The 22,978-nt window shown below is 44.4% G+C and overlaps 1 protein-coding gene across 4 annotated transcripts in view; it reads left to right on the top strand.

Moving 5' to 3' along the window:
- The window catches only part of LOC144166031 (cytochrome P450 2F3-like), a 74,637-nt gene extending 51,922 nt beyond the window's left edge, over window positions 1–22,715 (top strand). For all 4 annotated transcript variants that reach the window (XM_077695696.1, XM_077695698.1, XM_077695697.1 and 1 more), the window contains 4 exons: window positions 2,646–2,761; window positions 5,080–5,338; window positions 9,314–9,504; window positions 22,519–22,715. In XM_077695696.1, coding sequence (XP_077551822.1) covers window positions 2,646–2,761; window positions 5,080–5,338; window positions 9,314–9,504; window positions 22,519–22,709 — 757 coding nt within the window. In that variant the 3' untranslated portion in view covers window positions 22,710–22,715. The remainder of the gene's footprint in view (window positions 1–2,645; window positions 2,762–5,079; window positions 5,339–9,313; window positions 9,505–22,518) is intronic.
- Window positions 22,716–22,978: the final 263 nt, after the last annotated feature.

Here is a 22,978-nt window from a genome sequence, read left to right as displayed (position 1 = left end):
TTCAAAAGCGAATGCACAACGGTTTCTTCTTCTATCCGATCTTTGCTGTGAACATTCAGGAACCTAATGGTATCCTTGACTCATATCGTCTTCGCCTAGATTTTTTGCTTTATGCTTTCGTAGAGATTGAAAACACAATTTTCGGATCTCTTCTCATTGTCTATAAAAATGATTCGTCTGAAATATTGTCCTCTCGAGTCAACTAATACACCAAGATAGCAGGTGCATGCTGCCTATGTAAGGATGGAGAGCCACAATGAAACATTTTATTAGTAATCTTGCTGAAAAGGCTGTTAGTTTTGATTAAATAATGCAAACATAATAATCGACTTGTTTTTTCAGCGGTTTGAACTCCGCCCAAAAACGATTTAAATTTGACAAGTGCCAGACTGTTTTGTGAATTTGGTCATATGCAAACCCATGAAGGCATGTCTCACTGTTTCTTTTTAACCTTGAACAAATTACGCATTAAAAAGAGAGCCGGGTTTTGCTCTAGGCAAGGCTGTTTTTGTACAATGTGAAATGCACCTTTTTAGGATAACTCTTTAGGATAACTCTTTAGGATAACTTTTTAGGATAATTCGGGCGTCCAGGAATGCTGTGAATGTGCGGCCTCGGCGGCAGGAATTTTCTCCCTATAAGATAGGACGCATGGGTCATAGGTATAACAGGACGGTTCTGTTTCCATTCTGCGGAAAAAAAGCGTCCACGAAGGGACATTTTTCGCATGCTTCATCCACCTGCCGTGTGACCCATATAGCTGCTCGAACGAAGAAAAACACTTGTAAATCCGTCAGTCAAAAACGAACCGCAGCAAATGTGGCTGTTACTGAAGCACAACGTTTTGAGGTTGGCAGTAATAGAGATACCTCGGTGCGACCATTTGGAAAGCAACAAAAACCTGCCAATCAGGTGTCCGCTTTCATATTGCCGTGGTCTGGAGTTATTCCGGCTAAATGTAGCATAGGTTATTGTAGGCGAGATTCGGACGTTGAAAAACACATCCAAGGACGCTTGCTGGGAATAATCTGACAGAAATTGCCTTTTTTCTTCTGTGCTGGAAATCCGAAATCACAACGAGCAGTCCATTGTCGCGTTTTGTAGAGAAATATTAAAAATGGAGCTCTAAATATCTGTAGTTTCAGCATTTATTCTGGCGTGTTTCGCTGAATAGTTGTCAATTTTGTCCGTAGAAGACGCCCAATACACGCGGGAACGTTTCTATCGCAGATTTCCTCAGCGGTTTCATTGCTAAAATATATGATGTGCAGCTTCGTCGTGTCAGAAAACCATATAGGATGAGGTAAAAAACGCCGGGCATCCACGATCATACGGTACTGAGAGATTCCGAATTTTTTTCGGGAAACAAGGAGCTCGATCTACTTTCATCTTGTGAACGTTAACATATTAGCACAACTGAAGGCGCAACGCCACGCTAAAAAAAAGTTAATTATCAGGGGGATAGTGGCCGTTCCTGCTAAGTCGAAAGAGTACCGAGAAAAAAAAATTGGCAGCCTATCTGCTCACTTCACGGTAAATGTCGCCTAAAGGCGATAGTCTTCTGTCGCCCCTGCCAAATAAAAGCTTTCCTTCTCAGTCTGTCTCGCCTCTCACGCTCTCCTCTTCTTGATTGATTAATTGTGGGGTTTTAACGCGCCGACGCAACGCAGGCGATGAGGCGCGCCGTAGTGGAGGGCTCCGGATTAATTTTGACCAGCTGGGGATCTTTATCGTGCGCCGAAATCTCGTACACACGGGCGTTTTTGCTTTTCGCCTCCATCAGAAAAGCGGCCGCCGTGGCCGGGAATCGAACCAGCGACCTTGTGCTGCTCTCCTCTTCTTCCCGTACAGCTCCTCCCACGAGAAACAAGTTGAAGGTTTACTCAATGCAGTTAAATTTTCCCGCGTTCCACAGCTCGCGTGCCATCTACTGGAACCTTTCGTTACTGTTCCACTTCATAGAATCCCGCCACTAGAAAGTAGACGCTGAGGCATATATTTTCATCGACAGCATACGCAGTATACGTATACGCGTAGTAAACGCACTTCACAGAAAATATCTAAAGAATGCGTATTTCATAGAAAGTATACCAAGAAAGCCTTCATTGAAAGCTTGCGATCGCGCGCAACTTTGTGTATTTTTCAATCGAAACGTCATTGTCGACGAGTAATTTTTTTGAAATAGCAAAAATCAAAAAGACATATATTTTGTATCACAAAACACATCCCAAAATCCGGTTATTTTCTGATGTTTTGTTCAATAATGACTAATGTTTCATTTTGGTGAACAACATTGACAAGCATGACAGGTGTTGTCATAGTGAGTGGTGTGAAAACGTTTCGCCTCTATGAAGTTCTTGTTCAATATTTCTGTTAAGTTGTAGCCTGCTGGCTGAACCCATGGGAATACCGACATACATACACACAGACAGACCAACATTTTATTGTTTTCGTAGCGTTATGGACACAAATGAGCATGAGCAGGCTACAAAACCGTCCATCGTTTTGTTCTGTTTTGCAGCCTAACTGTTTTGATAATAACCATTGATAGATATATTACTAAATGCATCGCTATTGAAGGCCAGTACATTATGATCTCTTCTTACGTGGTGTTCCTCCCTATGCACGTCTGCGTCTTTTTCCAGTGGCGAAGTTGAAAATCACGAGACTGCATTGGACGATACAGACAACCGGGATTTCATCGATGGATACCTAAAAAAGATAAAAGAAGACCGGGACAGCCGGGTGTCCAATTTTAAAAGTAAGAAAAAACGGCTCACGCCGATTCGTCCTTCCTTCTGCCAACGATCCTAGCGACAACACTGCGATCACTGGCTAACCTCCCCTTTATTGAGGCAACTTTGCTGTGACAGATTCGCCACAAAGATAGGTGCTGCTTGTGAAGTTTGGTGGTCTTGTGGAATTGAGACCGTCGTAAAACGTAAGCATGAAAGACGTATTCATTGTCGTAAGCCCTATTTAAACCGACCAAAATATTTGGCTTTTGTGCAGCAAAACAGCAGTGAACTGGACACTATAACTTTAGAGACTGCGCCTAAAGGTAGTACGGCAGTATCCTTATTGTTTGGACATATTTGCCAAAAAGTCAATAAACTGATAGTTTTACTTCCATAAAAATGACGGACTTTTAAAGTAAAATTTTATTAAGGTCGCCAAAGAAAACGAGCTTTGCCCGCGTAGCCACAAAGCCTCTCCGACGGAAGCAATTGCGCATGCGCGACAGAAGTCAATGGGTGAGGAGTTAGAACTGACTGGAGAGAGATTCGCTGGGTTTCCAGAACACGTACACACCCTAGCAACTACGTACCATTGTAAGCGGGAACATTGCATTAAAGGGGGCGATTAAGCACCGGCCGCACACTAATGCTTCGCTGGTTGGCCATCCCTACAGATTTCAAGGCGGCTTTTAATTTTAAATAGATTTATTTTTATACTCATTCATTGAACTGTACTGCAGCCGAGTGATTTAGCTCCAGCAGGAGGGGCTTTAAATGACACATAGCATTGACGACAATAAAAAAGAACAAAATGGTGAAGAGAACAGCAAGACCTTGGCATTGTTCAACAATCGAAGGTTGCGACGTGAGACCCGAGTTCGTTCATAAAATCAGAGGATTCAGAAATATTTCGTTGCGAGGAATTCCGCTCCCGTATCTTTATCGGACACACTAACCGCAAAGCTGTATAGTCTTTTAGTTCAGCCATGGAGCGTTCCAGAAAACTTATGCCAGACGAGTGCGCGAGGGCATGCGCCTCCAGGAATCATCCAGGCTTGCTAGCGGACTTGCGCCCCGTGAGAAGGTCACAAAAAATGTAAAACAATTGGCTGCGTATCGACTCCTTTCGTTGCAAATGTCGACAAATGTGGTCTTTTGTCGACATTTGCCGAGTAAATGCCTCCGTTTGCTTTCCCGCTCCCTGCTCACACTTTTCCTCTTCCGTCGCGCTCATCCCAAGGCTGAACACGCTAGAGGCTTGCTCAAGTAAAGGTAAATGTACCCCGCTCCACTGCTCCAGGCCGGGAGCCTCGATCCTAGCGCTGCCGTATGGCGGAGACACGCGTTTATCGAGGCGCGCTACTTCAACGTTTATAGAACCACGCTGTGCTACTCCACGTTCATTTCAACCAGAACGCAGTACCTATCGACTGGAACCTTTCGTAAGTGTTGCCGCTTGATTGCCTAAAATGCCGCCAGAAGCTGTATTGGCGCGGCCGGCAGAAAGCGAAAGAGTGAATGTTTTTACCTTCAGTGTATGTACTATTTCCTTTCGGAAAAATCAAGCATTCATATTTTTTAGATAATAGAACAAGGTAAATATAACTTATGTATAGATTTTCTGCCTTATACTTTCGTAATATCTTGTTATTGTACGACAATGTTCACAAGTATGAACAGTGACACCGGACTTATACGTTTCAGATTTGGCTGTGGGTAAATAAGGTTATTGCTCAGATTTTGTTTACTTTGGCCGGGTGGCTAAGAGAGTCACAGACAGACAGACAGACAGACAGACAGACAGACAGACGCACTAACATTTCTGTGGTTAAATAGCTGAAGAAAGACTACCGTATTGAAAGTATTACAAGCACACGTGAGCACGCGAATCCCGAGGCGCGCCCGGTGTCGCTCGAACTTCGAAAGCACTTCATCAATCGTTCATAGCGTGATCTCTGGCGTGTTGTTCTCCTGGCACGTTGCCCTGCGTTCAATCCTGAAGTGGGCAGCACAGACACCGAGTTCGTGCTACAGACGCCGACAATATGAAGACGGTTGCCGCGGGTTGCAGCGCGTGCTAACGCGGTTCACTTTGGGTGATGTGGAACCTGACTTACGAAACGATCCGGGCCTGCCAGTCATGGAGACCTATTAGCAGCAACTTTGAAAATAAGTGTGGGTGGAACAGCCCTGTCTCCGACGAAGGGAGAGGGGCCGCCAGCTCTTCCGTTTCTCAAGCCTGGGAGCACTGGTACAAGCTGCGCCTATGTTTATTTCCGTCCTCTACTGCATAATGATAAGGAACATTAACAATGCCGAATATCTGGGCTCCTCTTTGCAGTGGACTATCTGGTCGGGAACGCAATGTCCTTCTTCGGTGCGGGCACACACACCGTGAAGGCGACGCTGCTCTGGCACCTACTAAACCTCGCGGACAAGGTGAACACCGTCCAAAAAAGGATACAAGAGGAGGTCGACCGAGTCACGGGAGGATCGCGGCCACCACGGTGGGAAGACCAGGACGAAATGCCCTTCACAGTGGCCACCATCTGGGAGATGTACCGCTGGAGAGCCGTGTCCCCGCTAAGCTTGCCCAGAGAGTGAGCACATTCTTCACAAGTAAACGGAGAGGCGGTTTACTAGCCGATCAAGTTCAAGATATCTTCAGTAGCAATTACTCGGAGTACCTGGATTCAAAGCGCAAGCAGAGGCATTACTGCCATGAGATTCCTTCAATGCTTTCTGGTAACCAAACTCCGGCCGCAATTTGATACAGGGACAAAAGCAGCAGCGAAGGTCGCCGCTGTCAGAGAAGGGGCATTCCGCGCCCGTGCGACCAGCGCGCGGGCGTGGAAGGTGCCGAAGGTGCGGGTGCGGAAGCTGAAGCTGCTCCCCTTCGAGGCAGTTGTTAACAGCGTAGAGAATAGTGTGCCATCACTTATATTTATTCGACATACAATAGAATATTCCTCATCAGGGGGCAAAACACCTGGTGAGGATCACATAAATGCCACCTCTTAAAACTGGGCGCGCAAATTGTGCTAGAAAATCTGGCAAACGTGCATACGTATTGCCTAATCACTGTGAGTGTACCGCAACCTTGAAAGAACACGAACATCATTCTTATCTATAAGAAAGGGGAAGGAAAATGCTCAAAAAACTACTGGCCGATAAGCTTACTGTCACATGTCTACAAGGTATTTACTAAGGTAATCTCTAAAGAATTTCTGCAACCGTAGTCAACCTAGTGAACAAGCAGGATTTCGTAAAGGCAATTACACGATGGACCATATTCATACGATCAATCAGGTTATAAACAAATGCGTCGAGTACACGCAACCCCTATATATAACTTCCATAGATTATGAGAAAGCGTTTGCCTCGGTCAAAAACTCAGCAGCCATTCAGCCATTGTGGAATCAGGTTGTAGACGAACGTTATGTCAGAATACTAGAGGATATCTACAATGGGTCCACATCTACTATCGTCCTGCATAACGAGAGCCCAAAGAAAACTATAAGGAAGGGTTTCGTACAAGGACACACAATCTCTACAATGTTATTTACAGCATGTTTACTACCATAATCAGAATTTGGATAGGGAACAGGTGGGCATACCACTTAATGGAAAATACCTCGGTGACCTCAGATTCGCTGATGACATGGCCGTGCTACGTAACTCCGGGAACATTGCAAAGCATGCTTACCGCATTTGACAAACAGAGTAGAACTTCGGGCTTGAAAATTAATAAGCAGCAAAAAAATAATGCTCAATATCCTCAAGTGCGCCAGCGTTTTGAGATAGGCGGCGAGACATTGGAAGTGCTAAGCGAATATATTTACTTAGCCCAAGTTGTGACCCCGGCACCCACCTTTGAGGCAGAGGTAATTAGAAGGATACGGATGGGGTGGAGTACATTTGTCAGGCATTCTCAGATAATGAATGATAGCCTACCATTATCCCTAAGGAAGAATGTGTATGACAGCTGCCTCTTACCGGTACTCACTTACGGGGCAAAAACTTGGATGCTCACTAAAAGGGTTCAACTTATTTTCAGGACAACTTAGCGATAAATGGAACGGAAGATGATGGGTCTGTTACATTGAAGGACAAGTAGAGAACGGAGTGGGTAAAGGAACAATCACATGTGAAGGACATATTAGTAGAAATATAGAACAAATGGGTGTGGCCAGGGCATGTAATGCGAATGCAAGATAACCGTTCGCCGTTAAGCCTAAAAGAGTGGATCCCCAGAGAAGCCAAGCGTGGCAGGGGTTGGCAGAAAGTTAAATGGGCAGATCAGACCTAGAAGGTTGTGGGGATAAATTGAACGCAGTTAGCACAGGACTGGGGCGATTGGAGATGTATGAGAGATGTATTTGCCCTGTAGTGGGTGTAAATAGGCTGATGGTGACTATGATGATGACGACGATGAATTAGAATGGGTCTCTTTCTCTATGTAGTGTCGGGGATGATTACCGCATTACTGCGTCGAGGCGCGGGTGCGTCCTTGTCTGTGGGGCTACGCTCGCTTCTATGTCAGTCATGGATGGGACCAGGTACGGTAACGAGGGACCAGGAGTTGTAAGTCCAAGCTACGCAGTGAGTGGCCGATTCGTTATTGGCCTAGAGCGTCCCCACGATGGCGGGGGTATGCGACCAGAAATTTGCAGCTCCTTTTATGCCCGCGCAATGTTGACAAATGGGGGAATTTCGTCGGCGTTTGGAATTCTTTCGGCAGGCGTAGTGCCGGAAATACTTTAGAAAGTCTGCCCGAGGGTCGATGGCCGGCGCTCGGAGTCGCTATTAGTAAAATGCCAAAAAGTTGTGATCGGCCAAGTCTTTCAACCTGCGAAAAGAACCTGCCAACACCGCCGGATTCCGTGGAAGCATAGCTGCGTCGACGCACCACGCAGGTGGTATCGTCTGCCCCTTCCGCTCTCCCAGCGCCGCCACGCGGCGGGTTCGTCATATTATCTACGGCCTCTAAGAGCGTTACGGCAGAGTTGCGTGACCAGACCAGCATTGAGGGACTCTGGTGTCGGTATTGCCACAGATGGCTGCTCCATGTTCTCTATAAACTATAAATTGTAAATAGGTTGTTCACAAATAGCGGTAATGCACCTGACAGATTAATGTTGCTAATGGTTAGAGATAATTTTTAACTTCTTTTTAATTAGATTTTTTCTTAAACAGCGTGGTTGTGGTAGGTCGAGCCATCTCTAGCGTCAGCTGTCGGTCATGGTTAACGCAAAGGCACGGACCAAGGAGACAAAACCGCCCATTTGGGGAAGCACCTCGAGTTCCCAGATAATGTTGCAATGGAAACGAACGCGGGCCAGAAAACTTCGTGACTGCGACGGCGACGGAGGAGGCAGCCACTGGTAGACGAAACGATAGGAGCCAGCATTAATTACGGCGCTGCGCAGTGAAATGCCGATAATGGCGGCCGCACAGTTTCTTTCTCCGCGATAGATGCCGGCCGCTTAACCTAGGCCAAGCTCTTGTGACGTTACCTACATGGCCTTCGAAGCGTTGTCTTTCCTTGTTCTTACTCCGTGCGCTGGGTAGGAGCAGGTTCTCAGGCAGGCGGGGGTTTGGAGGAAACCGGTTTTCAGACCAACCGATAGAGGTGTCAGTGGTTTTGTCGGGCAGGATTCTTCTCCCTCCGGCTGTGGAAGAGAGAAAGGAGGGAGCCTCCCGCCGCACACGTTTAGCTGCTGATCAATTCCCGCAAACCACAGAATTAATGCGCATATGGTGCTGCGGTTCTAGGACTAGCGCGCGTTGACATTGGAGCCGAAAGAGAGCCACCGCTCCGGTTTGGCAGGAGATTTTACACTCGGTAAAAGTGGGTGTCATTTTTGTTTATCTCTACTGTATTTTGTTGAAATTGTTATGTTTTACTGATTAATAATGTTTATGTTTCTATTCTTTTTTCTTTTTGTCTGAAAGTATTCTTTTCATTTCTTGTTCACAACAGAGTGACGCGGCCTGTTACAGGTATGTTGCTGACAAACAGTCCGTTAGTGAAAGGCGCTATGACCGGGAGTTCAAGCTTCGGATTAAAAAGTTCTTTGAGATTAGCTTGTTCTGTGAGATTGAAAAATACTGACAAACCCTCGCCCGTTTAATAAGATCATTTTGAATTTGAAGCATGCGAAGAACTTTTCCTACAAACACTATTTACTCATTAGGTATGCAGCTGCCAAGTTTACAGCGACGGCCACAAAAGAAAAGAAAAAATTTTCTTGGGTGCATTCATAATTTTAATGCATGAAGGCCACACTCATTTTACGTTTTAAAGGCCACACAAATTACGTTTTGCTCTGATACCTCTTACGTCTTGCTTAGGAATGTCCTGCTAGAGGTAAAAAACATTTCTGTTCGTTATCATCACAAGCCTTTCCAGAAAGTTTTTCTTGCCTAGTGACGTATCTTTTTCGAGGAATCAGCAGTAAAACTTTGAGTAAATGTTTCAAAAGATTTTCCTTCTGCCTAAAGTTTGCTGCCTGTAGCCGTACAATTTATTTTAAAAATAAAACGCCATTTTTTCCCAATATTTGAATTTCTAGGGCTGCAGGGGACGCCATCTACAAAGATTTTGTGATACCGAAAGGCTCTGTTGTGATACCTAATCTCGGCGCCGTCCACATGGATCCGGAACTGTGGGATTGCCCGGAAAAGTTCAGACCCGAACGCTATCTAACTAACGACGGCAAAAGACTAAAGCCAAAGCCAGAACTCGTAATTCCTTTCTCAACAGGTGGGTAAAACTTTTTCGCGCGTTTTTTCTTAATCCTACACCGCCATTCAAGAATGACTTCGATTTGCATGGGCTTCGATCTATACGCATAGCAGAAGGCAGAACAAACATTTAAGAGGTTGGTAAGCAACGATGATATTTTGTACTTATTGAGGGTTTTATTGATTGAGGGTCTTGCGTAAGAGTGACTGAGATTGCCTGAGGGGGAGGACGAGTGCAGTTCATTGAAGCTACAAATGTGCTCCGGATGTTCATGGTGCGCTAGTTTCTTCAACCAGTGTCCCATGGGTCTTCCAGGCCTCATCTATTTAAGGTATTTACAGCGAAGATGTATAATGCTCGGATTGCGGATTGCTGTTGCGGAGGCGACAATTAAGTCTCAACCACTTCTTATATTCCCTCGGCCTCCTTCCGCCCCCCCCCTCCATCACCAGCGCCAGCGCTGCTTTCATGGGTTTTTTATTCCTCACAACCACTAATTCGTTCCCACAACTTGCACAATCGGCAGATTCGGCACTTGCGCTATTACGAGCAGTCGCACTTTTCAGACTTTATTGATTGGACTCGTCTCCTTCGCACTGCAGGAACAGGAGCAAGAATGGAAAGAGCGTAGCCGTACAAAGACGCGCGATTCCGCGTATAAACAGAGAAAAGTCCATGCCGCAGAACGTGCAGCCGCCGGTGCTGCGTCAAGTTCTACTTCATCGCTCCGGGATACAGAGCAACCTTTCCTCTTGGAACGTCTAAGTAAGCCAATAATGAAATTATAATAATTCACTGTAGCTCAACCTACCATATCAAAACCCGCAATAGCTACAGCTTCGATTGCTTCCACCTTGAAAGAGTGTAAGGGCTCCGAATTTTTCGAGACAGCTATCTACCTCTACCAGCCAACGGTTTCGTCGTGGCGTGTGCCACAAGCAACTCCAAACGCGACTGCAAAGGGGGAAGGTGCTTTTTGGAGGCGAACATGGCGTAAGATAGAGGAGCGTCGAACTCGCTCTCTCCGACAGGATCTAATGTCCCTCACTAACGAAGCACCTTGTAGATGGCGCGGCGAATGGGCACTATTAACCAGCGTTCGCCGCACGCCGGAGACTGCTCACCCCTGCGGGCGCGACGGTGGTACCGATTCCGTCGGCTTTGTCGTCTGCATTAGCGAGGGTTGTTTTGGGCCAGTTTTAGTGCAGCTTCATGTCCATTGCGCAGTTCCTTCGCACTGCTTCATTAAATTGTTCGACAGCACCTTCTGGGACCCGAAAGAATTAAGTACCCGTATGGTAAAGATACATTAACGATTGGTTGGCAGAACGGGAAAACAAAATGTAGGCACGACATGCACATTAGTGGTAGCTAGAGAAACGATACCTTTTTGCGGATTGCTTGCCACGAATGGACCCCGTTTTATGAGTTGGTGAATACCAGTTCGGTTGTGTTTTAACAGGCATTAGAAAATACGAAAGAAGCAACTTGTTCTGACAAATAGCGAATACAAAAGTTCCTTCCGCTTTCTCGTACTTCAAAATCTTACTAAACTAGTCGAAATCACTATAAATGGGAATCCCTAAGCTAACATGCGGAATCATTGCGGTGTCTGTGCTTGTATCGCTCTAGGGTGTGGCCCCGCGCTAGCACATCCGGATGGATAGGTTCCCCTGTTACCTGTGCGACACACCTCTGCGTTTTCTTTCCGCCGATGAACGGCCGTACTACGGCGTCGGCGTCAACCGCTCTAGCCCGGCCGTGGCCAACCCTTCTCCGTTCGGGACACCGCCCTCGGGAATGGCCGGCAACGTCTGGCAGTATGTCTGGTTTCACTCTTTGTATTGCTACGCGTGTGAATTTGAAGTAACGTAGCATGCGCAGTTGTTTTGGATGTCGTCCATGTCGTCCACAGCTTTGCTTTGCAACCACCTTTACACCGTGGACCGGAGCCAATTTTTGCAGCCTTCGCGGTCCCTCGGGGTCCCAGCCGCAGACGGGGGTTTTCCAAGAGCTTGAGGGGTCCTCGTCCCGTGCGACATCTTGTCGTGTCCTGTGGTTAGGACAGGTCAGGACAAATGCAGATGATTTCTCCGGGCCTGTTGGTCGCAAGAGCATGTTGGTTCGGCATAGAACGGATGGTAGAGCTCGTTAAGTCTCGATACTGTTGGGTAGGATTTGGACTTGAGCAGGCACCGCTTGTTCTTGCTATTCAAGCGTACGATTATGCGGATCTAGAATGCGCCGCCACTCCCGATAGTACTTTTAGACTATCTTGAAGTTCTGATTAGGGTCAGAGGTTCCCGTTGCTTTTTAAATTTTCGTACCCTGAAACCTCGGCGCACACGTCCGCTTTTTCGCATGACAAGTGAAAAGATTGGCCATTACTCCTGGGTGCTTATGGATATTTGGAAGACGTCGATAAGGTGCCGTGAGGCAGCTGGTGTTTTCCGAGGTTTTTGACCAAGCTGGATAGGGATGAGGTTCAGTTCGGTTCGGATGGCTTTGTGTGGAAGGTTTTTTAATCTAACTGGTTTGTTTACGCGGCGGCCGTTCCCGCATAAGCCGAGGGTGTTGTGGACACCCACCTACCTATGCATGGGTGGTGATGACAATACAGGAAAACCCATGGCCGTTTTATACCTTAGTGGATGGGAGTTCTTATAGGGCGTGGTTCTGTTTTCGGGAGATGCATATAGGGAGTCACGTACACTACGCCCGATATGGCGAAGGGTTGTATCAGGTGAAGTGTGTCTGCTTCTCTGATCCTTCGATGTCTAGCGCATATTCTCCAGAATAAGCAACATGGAAAACTGGGCCTGTTGGTTCATGATTTAGGGAATAAAATCCAGCCAAGAAGACGAAGACACAAGGAAAGAAACAGACAGATTATGTGGCGTAGTTTGTTTGATTGTTGCTTAAAAAGGTGATCTGAAGAATCTATGTGCCGTTAGCTTGTATTTAGACTATTGTATGCAGAGAATGGGCAAGTTTACAACAACAATATGGACTTGGTTGTAGAGCGCAAAGCTACTGGGATAGCAAACTACAATATAACCCGCCTGCCTTTCGCCCTTCCTGCTGATGTCTGCTTTGCCATGGGCATTCATGCGAAATAGGCTAGTTGGAGTAGTCCAAAAGCGGACCCCAAAATGGGTGACTCTGAGGGGTTGCAGCTTTGAAATTACCCGTATTTCACAGAATGTTTGGCGAGTAAACAAAGAAATTACATAAATATGAGCACGGAGCATATGCACAGTAAAATATTTATTTTATAGTTTTTTTATTTCTGAAAAGCAATTCCCACTTCCATCATCAAAGTTATTATGATTTAGGAAGAGATCACTGCATACTGACGGCGCTAAAAATGTACAACCATGTTCTTCACATCTATGTTAAACTCATATCTTGTTCAAAATAAAATGGAAACGCAAATGGAAACGCAAAGGCGAGGGTATGTTCATGCGTTACTATGGTATCCCTGGCATAGCTCTAGAACCTATATTGTCATAGTTAGGTCACAGAAGCCAATTTCTTCAGGTAAATAATCTCCACTTAAGATCAGACAACTGGATTTAGGCCTACCACACTGCAGTATTTTAGGGCCCGTACTCTTCAACATCTACATTAATGACATCGTGAACGTTGACACTTATACAAAATACATAATTTACGCTGACAATGTTACTCTCCTTGTTTCATCTTCTGATGTTATGGATTTGGTACAAACTGCAAATGAAGTGCTCGAAAAAATACACAGGTGGCCAGCGGACAACGGCTTAAGTATAACGTAGATAATACAAAAGCGTTGCTTTTTCATTTCAAAAACAGAAATTTCTTTTTACCGGCTGATATCAAGTTAAACAACTCTACAATTGAACTGGTGATGTCTGCAAAAATACTGTGTTTTTTCTACCAAGACATGTCTTGGAAAACACACAATAATTTTCTAGCAGGGCAACTTTCGCGCATAGTAGGGATGGTATATTCTGTACGTGATCTTCCGTATAAAGTTAAGTTACGGTTGAACAATTCACTTCTTTTAAGTAATTTTATGTATTGTTGTGTCGTGTGGAGCACAACTTCTGCAACTAATATAAATAGGTTATTTTTGATACAGAATAAAATAATTCGGCTTCTATGTAATGCACTTTACGATGCTCCTACTGCCCCTATGTTTAGTAAACTTTGTCTACCTAAGATTCAGGACCTGCTTAAGCACCGCTTAGCCTACACATATACTCTAGCACGCAAAAACAATTCTAAGAAGATTTCGTTGATAGCAAATCTCCGAATTATTCCTATGCCCTAACTAGACTGTCTGAACGTTGGCAAGTGCCTCGCCCACGTGCAAACTACACTTTGCAGATGATTGGGTATACCCTTCCGAAGTTGTTGAAAGGGCTTGCATTTATTGGTTTTGATATTAACTCGTGTACAAACACTATGCTGTATAAATTGTTCGTTCGGAAAAGCTATGATAGTTTTGAATAGTTCTTTGCTTTTTTTGTGCGGTTTGTTGCGTATTTTTCGATTTTTATCAATATTGCCTTCAGGTCCTTATAACCACTTATTGATGCGCTATCTATTGTTGTCTTAAATGTATTGTATTTTTCGTGCTAGTTTTGTTTGACACCCACAAGCGGTGTCTATGTATGGCGCTTTTTTTTTTGTTTTCCCCGCCGCTGCTATTTCTGTTGTTTCTGACCATGAGGGATGTAGGGCTCCGTCACGTTGCTGAGTACAACGTTTTCCCCTATTTTCCGCCATAACGGTGTACGTTTATGGAAATAAACTTAAACGTCAACTTAAACATTGATATTGTCCCCCGCACGGCCCTGTTTTTCAGAAGTTTTACCGGCACCCACTAAAGACACAATCAGACACGCGCCAAAAAATTCCTATTGGAAACTTACGTATACATACCGACTATAATTTTTTTCTTGTTGCAAAGCGAGTGAATGTTCATCCCGTGTATTAGAAAAAAATTGCCGCTGTTCAATAACACGTCTACTGTACCCGACTATACCAATAAGAAGGCTCATTTCTTCATTGGAGCATTTTTTCATGGGTTCCACCGCAGACGCTTCTTAAAGGATAACTGTAGAAAGACGGTGCTTTCTTCGATTTATACAGTGGAGTGTATTTTAGCCCTATAGGAGATCCAGAAGTCGTTAAAAAGGTCATGGTTTCGGAAAGGTAGTAGCGCAGTGTTTACGCCAGTTAAAAATACTTCTTACTGAGTATTCTTACCATGCTCATTTTTATACAAGCAAACATTGTTTTCAAAAATGGTACAACACTTGAACGAGAAGTAGGACGCGCAAAAAAATCCAAAAAGTACTTCCCTGCCGTGTTTGTTGGGCCGAACAAACCAAATGTGTCATGACTGAGGTGAACTTGGTATCTTCGTCTACGCTAAAATTGACATATGCCTTATAAAGAAGCCATGAACACAAGATACAAGATGGTTTTATTCGAAAGATTTCATGTTTTATAATTCCCCTAGCACTTGTCCGGCTAGAAACGATGATTCGTTTACTGAGAATATAAACAATTTTAGCCAAAATTTCTTTTTCCCTTCTAAATAGTGTGTTTTCGAACATCAGCAATGACGCATTTTATTGACTAGTAACAGCTTGATGCGGGCCAGTTGGTTCGACATGATCACACGGTTTAAAGACGGAAGAAAAAACGCGGACAACAGAAGAAAAAAACAACCAAGGCACAGAGAATCGCCACTTCCAACTAAACGTTATTACAGAAACAAACAGCATTTATATGTTTTTTCAAACTTGAAGTCAGCACTGTGTTCTGGTCCGCTTATTAGGAATTCAATCTCTGTTTCTGGAAGGGCAACAGATGGCTTGCTGATGCAATCTTCACCCGAAATTTCGGTTAAAAACGCTTCGATAATTTTCCTTTCAAATCAAATCATATCAAATCAAATGAAGTGTATTATTTCAATGCAAGAATAAAGGGAATATGTTTTGGAGACAAAGGTCCCAAAGTCCAAGAACTGCGACGGGACCCTCGATAAGTAAATGCAACGAAAACCGTCACTATGCAGGGTAGCAGCCGAGGTCAATGCACAAAATAAAACGCTCTTTAAATGTACTTTATACAAAAATGCCTAAGAATTGATAAGAAAACGCCAATTTAACATACAAAAAAAACGTTGCAAGGGTAACGACGTTCAGTGAATGCCGGCGAAACAAATAAAAAACAGTTCATCGGCCGGGATGAACAATAAAAAATGATACAAAGCATGAATACCAAAAAGAATCAGCAGTTGGGTAATTGACAGCAAAAAAAAAACAAAAAAAGCATAAACAAACAAAACCGAATACAGGCAAAAAAAGAGAGTGGAACCACACAGGTAACCCTGTTTTGGCAAGCGCGGGGAAAAAATTGGAACAATGCAAATCATAGTAACACCATAATGATAATAACAGGACGTAAAATACAGAGCAACACGCCTGTGTGCTGAAGATAATTGTTTCGTTAAAAAGAACTTTTTAACAGATCTTTTAAAGGAAGACAGGTGCGTAGCCGATTTGACAGTTGGTGGTAAAGAAATCCAGAATGAAACAGCAGCGAAATGTGAAGTTTGCTTTCCATAGTTCCAGTAAACAAGGGGCAAAAGAAGATTTTGGTTAAAGGCAAACGTGGTGGAGTTACGGTAAGCAGTAAGGGTGACTCAATAAAACTAATCGGTAAATGAGCACTAAGCAACTTGAAAAGCAGAAGTGAAATAATTATAATGAATCATTTTCTCTATACGGATCAGATATTATGTTCATGTAGAAGAACCGAAGCATTTCAATGAAAAGGGGTAGAAATGATAGTACTACGTATAGCATGATTTTGAAAATGTTGAATGGATGAGAAGTGCCATTGGTAGGGGTTACACCATGCGGCTATTCTCTAACTATTGGGACTGTGAATAAAAGCAAAATATAGGAACATCAGTGCATTAGGTAAAAAAATTGGTCGTGCTTTTATGACAGCGCGAATAACGAATGCACATTTTTCTTAAAGTACTTGATGTGGGAAGCAAATTTAAGGCTACTATTGAGTATTACACGCAAAAATATAGCGGCTTCACACACACCAGTTTGATGAGGACTAACTGTCAGACTCAGAATATTAGGCATTTGTATATGGCTAGAATGAAAAAGCATATAATGAGTTTGAGCAGGATTAATTATGAGGCAGTTGTTGTTATACTAATTCATTACACTAGCTAGTGAGTAGTTCAATTTTGATGTGACGGAGACTAGGGATTGGCCCGAACATAATATTGTAGTGTCATCGGGATATAAGACGCAGTGATTGGAAGGTAGATTGTTGGGAAGATGACTAATCTATAATATAAAAAGTAATGGCCCCAGAATTGAGCCCTGAGGCACACCTTGGTTGACTGTTTTAGTCTCTGAAAGAAAGCTGTTAGTACAAACTGTATAAGTTTTATTCAGCAAATATTTCTTCACGAAAGTTAATTCCGGGCCAGTTAAACCGTAAGATTCAAGTTTGTTAAATACAATGCGGTGGGTAATAGTATCAAATGCTTTAGTATCAAATGCTTTAAATCAAATGATTTATTATCAAATGCTTTAGATATGCTTTTCAAGCTTATCACTAGCCCTGTGCAAAAATCTTGCTTGCTCCAGCCTTCGTAGACACTGGCATTGCATACAGTGGTCAGACATGTGCCCTCCAGCTTTATTTTTTACAGCCCAATTGTGCTCACGCACTCGCTCATAAAACAGCGACTGCTCTGCCCGACTTAAACTTTCGGGCAACTCATTGGGACTTCCTACACAACATTCTTTATGCACTCAGTGTACTGCGTCTTGTGCTTCTTTGTGGAGAGCGGGGTCTTCCTTTTCGACATCATGGGGCAAATATTTGGCAGCTTGCCAGGTGTGTTAAAAACAACATTACCACGTATCTCTGCGCTTCCTTCTTTATGCCATGCGGCACACCATGCCAGTAAGGAATGACGTGCACCTTTTTCTTGTTGATTTTTTGCTGCTCGCCTTTCTTTTTTCTTGGTGCTTCACTTCCTGCAAAAGTGACTCGCAAACACCACACAAAACAAAAGACTGAAATCGTGCTTGTTTTTGCCGTTCAATATGACATTCAAACCTTATTGTACGCTGTGGATACAGGATGTGTTTAACTCGGCCCTTAAGGCAAGTCATGGCTAGGGCTCTTTTTATCAATTTCGAGTGTGCGCAGCCAAAGGGAATAAGTTGGCAGTTGGCACGCAGGTGGTACTGCCGGCACACCAAGGTCTCCTCGAACACAAGTTGAAAATCTAGAAAACGAATTTGGTTTCCGACAGGTATCTCCCACGTAAACTTCAACGCATCAGACGGTACCCCAAAACAAGTCAACGACGTTCCTCTCAGTGCCTTCTGCATCTTCTACCGCAACACCATTCACAATAACGAGAAAATCAACCAGATATCTCATAATTGTGTAGTCACTTTCACCACCCAGCCTGTCTCTTACACGCTGATTGAAGGCACTCAGAAAAATGTCCGATAAAATGGGCGCAAGCTCAGACCCGATACAAATGCCGCTGCGCTGCACAACAACATTTTCATCAAACTGAATCACCGTTGATTGCAGATAACAATCGAGTAGTTCGAAAAAAACAAGCACTGTTAACTCCCGTCTACCCGTTGGACTCGGGCTCACCGCAGGCGTCAATTCTTTCCCGCAATAACTAGAAGAGTCCTTCATGAGGAATGTTGTTGTACAGCATTTTACATCCAGGAAGAATAAAAAAACTCCATCCCACCTCCCACTGTTCATCGCACACACAACATCGTCCGAGCTCCTGACTAGGAAAGTGTCGTTCAGCGGCAACAGAGCAAGATGCCGCTGCCGGTAGCATCCAACTTGAACCTGCCAAGTGCCTTTACCGGACACAAAAACCCTAAGCGGGCAAACGGGCTTGTGCGTCTTTCCGGTGTAAAAAACATCCAGAGCACCAACCGATGCCTTCTTTGCTGCTTTCTTCACGAAATGTAAATTAAGGTCTCCTAGCAACCTCAGTGCCCTTGCTTACGTATTAGTGGGAATAAAGTGCACTTGGCGAACATTTCTGCATATAGCCGTCTCAGCCCTCTGCTGGAGAGCGCCAGAAGAAAGTACGACAAATCCTGTTTCTTTGTCAGCCTGAACGATCGACAAATCATTGCGGCGTCGGGCAGCAACAACGTTTCCAAAACGGGTTCTTGTGTCAGGTTTTTTACTCACGGTACGAGGGTAGCAACTCCGTCGCCTATGGCTGTGGTCCGTTCCACGTCGGCGACACGTGCACCTAGATGTCGCACCATTGTTAGCATCTGGTGCCTTGTAGACCGGGGCTCCGCACTGTGTTTGGGTACCTTCTGAAGAAGATTCTGTACATTCTCTGGGAGCATGGCTTCCTCCAGGAGAGCAACTTTCCGAGGTTCAGGAGCACGGCATTGTTGTATTGGTAGAGCTGGCCTTACCTTCTGTCACAGCAATTCGCCAGCTTGTTCAGCCAGCTTCCTGTACTCCAAACTTGGTGCTTCACGTTTGCACGAAGTGAAGCACCAAGAAAAAAAGGAGGGCGAGCAGCAAAAAATCGACAAGAAGAAGGTGCACCTCATTCTTTACTGGCATCGCGTGTCACATGGCATAAAAAAGATAGCGCATAGGTACGGTGTTAATGTTGTTTTTAACGCACCTGGCTAGCTGTAAAAGATTTGCCCCTTGATCTCGAAGAATGCCCCGCTCTGCGCGAAGAAGCGAGAACCGCAGTACACTGACTGCACAAAGAATGCTGTGTATGAAGTCCAGGTGAGTTGCTTGAAAGTTTACATCGGGCATACCGGTCGCTGCTTTATTGAACGAGGGCGTAAGCACAATTGGGCGGTAAAAAACAAAACTGGAGGGCTCAAGTCTGACCACTATAAGCAAAGCAAGTGTGTACCAAGGTTGGCCCAGACAAGATTTCTGCGCAGGGCTAGTGATAAACTTGAAAGGAAAATTATCGAAGCGTTTGTAATCAAACAAGCGGGTGAAGATTGCATCAGCAAGCCATCAGTTCCCTATCATCCACAGAGATTGAATTCCTATTAGGCGGAGCATAACACAGTTGTGATGTCATGCTTGGAGAACATATAAATGCTCTTTGTTTCTTTAATACAGCTTAGTTGGAAGTGGCGCTTCATTTGTCTTGCGTGTTTTTTTCTTCCACTGGTCGCGTGTTTTCTTGCGCCCTTAACCCCTGTGATCGTATTTAGGGAACCTAGTGGAAGCAAGTGTTAGTAAGGCGACGAGGGCTGCAGCTAGCGGTGAAACGAGTTTTGTTGCCTCCTTTCCCGTTAGTCCGCGCAGATGGCACTACGTTACTTCCCAAAACCGCTAACCGCACTGTGTTTGTGCTGACCAAATTTCTATCTGGCTTATCTTGTTACAGCTGGTTTCAATGGTTTTGTGAAACATTGTCTTTGCTTGACGAACTGGATCTTGTAATACAATGTCGCTTACGCCAACTGACCAATGCCGTGTGAGACTAGCCAAAAGCGCCGAACTGCTGTGCTGGTATCGCCAGCATAATGCGCACGGTGGCCACTGCTGCTCCTGCGTTCGAGTGCGTATTTGTAACAAGCATTGTTCATTCCCTTGGTACTACAATCAAAACATTCTTCACTAAACGTAAGCGTAAATAGCTTGTGATGCAGGATTATAGAGACCCCGCAACAAGACTGGTGCGCCGACTCATGGGTGCATCGCAAACTATGCGGCTGGCAGCCAAGACGACAACGCTGCTGTAGTTATGCTTTGACGGTGACTTTCTGTTGTGCGCGAGAACGGTTGTATTGTTAACTGTGCAAACACTTAATGAAACTATTACATAGAAAACAAGTTCCTAAGATTGTTAGCATGTTTATACCAGCGAACACACGGGATGTGCAGTGTGTGTCGCGAGAATGATGGGCCAGCTTAAATTTTGTTGTATTCCATGCGCAGAAGACGGGTCTAAATTGTTCTGTTGTTAACATGGGGCTGCGGAAACCATGTGGTAGCCAATGAAGAAGATAAACATACATAGTGCTTATTTCGTTGGTGTCACACATTAAACGGCTCCAAGATTTCCCTCTTACGTATCTGCGATTTTCCCACCGACCTAACGCAAAACGCTTGTGATGAGAATAATGATTCTTGGATTTTTTCGCGTAAGGCCAGCTACAGCAAAGGGCGCCAACGAAAAGTGATTACCAGAAAAAGTAGGTAATAAAACGTGTAAGCCATACAAATAGTGAAATGATACAAAAATAATAATTCTGCGCGTTCTATCCTGTCATGTCAATCATTTGCAAATTCTTCAAACCAGCTTATTCGAACATTGAAATACTATACCTCCTTTTATTCGCTCAGGCATGGCGTGGCATCTACAAAAACTGAAAGCCTTTTTGGTCCCGACCATATAAATAGGCGGAGGCATTTCGACGTGCGTTGTGATGTACTTGTGTATTTAGCACTCTGCTTCACTTATGAAGTCACTATTTTGATGCTGCTGTATAAGAAGTATTTTTGTGACGACGCTATCGCGGACGTTACTCGTCGCATGTACATCGGTATATCCATTGGACCTGCGATTCTTGACAGATTACTGTCTAGCAAAAGCGTCATTGTGAGGCTCTAACCCGTCCGTAAAAGAATCTCTACACAAATGTTTACACTCAGGACAGATATTTGTCAATATTTTAGTGGTAAAAAAAATTACAGCTTTTTCATGCATTAGGGGCATTTACGAAACAAAGTTGAGCATTTTATACGAACACCTGGGTCGTGCTTATTTAGTTATTTTTTATATAGTTATTTGAAGTACTCACTAACAGTGCCGGGAACCCACGTGTGATGCACTGTTTACGTAAGGAATATGGTGCCAACAAGCAAACAACATACAAGAAATAGCACTAAATAAAAAAGCGACAAAAAATGTGTGGCTAAAGTGGTCAGCAGACAGGAAGGCGCGTTCTGCGAATCTCTCAAACAAAGCGTGTAAACTGCAACGTGCTTTCAGAACATCGGTCTCAATGTTTACTAAGCAGTTTCGACTTAACAAGCGACACTACGCGGCACGTAGACCAGCGGGTAGATCAGCGCGATATCTCTGGAGAAAATGGCTAAACGAACGAGAATAGATGGCGCAGTTTGCATGCACCGAACCAAGCCACCTGTGCGTCCGTCGTCTCTTGGGCTGTTCCTGCATGTGCGACACAACCCCTTCCTGCTTTTAATCCCCTGCCCATCCTCATTTCCGTGAAGAAGGCGCACGAGATATTGCCGCAAACACCCGGCAATGAAGATAGATCTTTGATTACCAGTAGGAAGCGGTTGTGTCGTTATTGTCGAAACGGCCTAGCAGACGTTTTTTGCACTAAAAGCTTTGTTGTGGGGCAGTATTCTCATGTTTTGTCCGTTTAGTGTCCGTTTCAAAAGTGTCCGTTTTGAGCAAGCCCTGATTGGCTAAAAGAGAACACCCGGATGTAACGCCATGCAAGCACGGCGAAGATATGAGGTGCGGCTTCTCGGAGCAGACCATTTATCGTCGCCTTGTTGGTTCGCTGGCGGAGCAATAAACTGAAAAAAGATTGTTTAAAAACGTTTTAGTAGTTAAAATGTGTTTGCAAGAACAGTTGCGCAAAAGTCAACACAAAGCCCCCCTACAACTGGAAGTACGTCACAATGAAACGAACGCAAAACGGACGTTCTCAATTTGGACATACACGAGAATACCACGCCTCGGCATGAGAGCTGTGCTATATATTCTCGCTCGTTTTGCAACTTTCTACCGTAATAGGACGCTGACATACCTGGCGGTCAACACTCCGGCGATATTATTAAAAATGCGGCTGCGGTGCACGTGCCCTTCAGAGAAACCGACAGCAAGAAAGGTTCGCAAATGAGTTTACCTACGAGTAAACCCTCTTCCTGTAAACTTAAAATAGCTACAATGAAGATTTGCTCTCATCCCAGGGAAAAGGATGTGCCCTGGAGCCACGCTGGCAACTGTTGAGATATTCCTCTACCTGACAACACTTCTGCAAGAGTTCAACGTGCTTCCAGTCGAAGGCAGACGGATTGATCTGGAATCAATATCTACCGCGGTGAACTTCACCCGCCCTCAAGAACTTAGATTCGAAAAACGTCATGGCAATAAAACATAAGGCTGATCATGGTGCATTCGTCATTTTTTACGTTTTAGTAATGTGTTAAAAAGTCGCTAAACAAAATCCTCCTGGGGCTAAATTACAGTTACGTACCTACCGTATTTGCGATTTCTAAGCACCCCCTTTTTTCAATGATCGCGATGCCCAAAATGAGGGGGGTGCTTAGATTTGAAAAACCTAAATTACCTGCCACCCACGCCACTTTTTTCTCCGCCGATTCTTGATGAGACGGGCCCAAGGAATAATGTTTTATTTGATAAATATGC

Source organism: Haemaphysalis longicornis, unplaced genomic scaffold (genome assembly GCF_048455015.1).
Source record: "Haemaphysalis longicornis isolate Haplotype H1 unplaced genomic scaffold, Haemaphysalis longicornis Haplotype H1 scaffold_159, whole genome shotgun sequence".
NCBI classification, from domain to species: domain Eukaryota; kingdom Metazoa; phylum Arthropoda; class Arachnida; order Ixodida; family Ixodidae; genus Haemaphysalis; species Haemaphysalis longicornis.
This window is presented reverse-complemented; position numbering and strand designations above follow the sequence as displayed.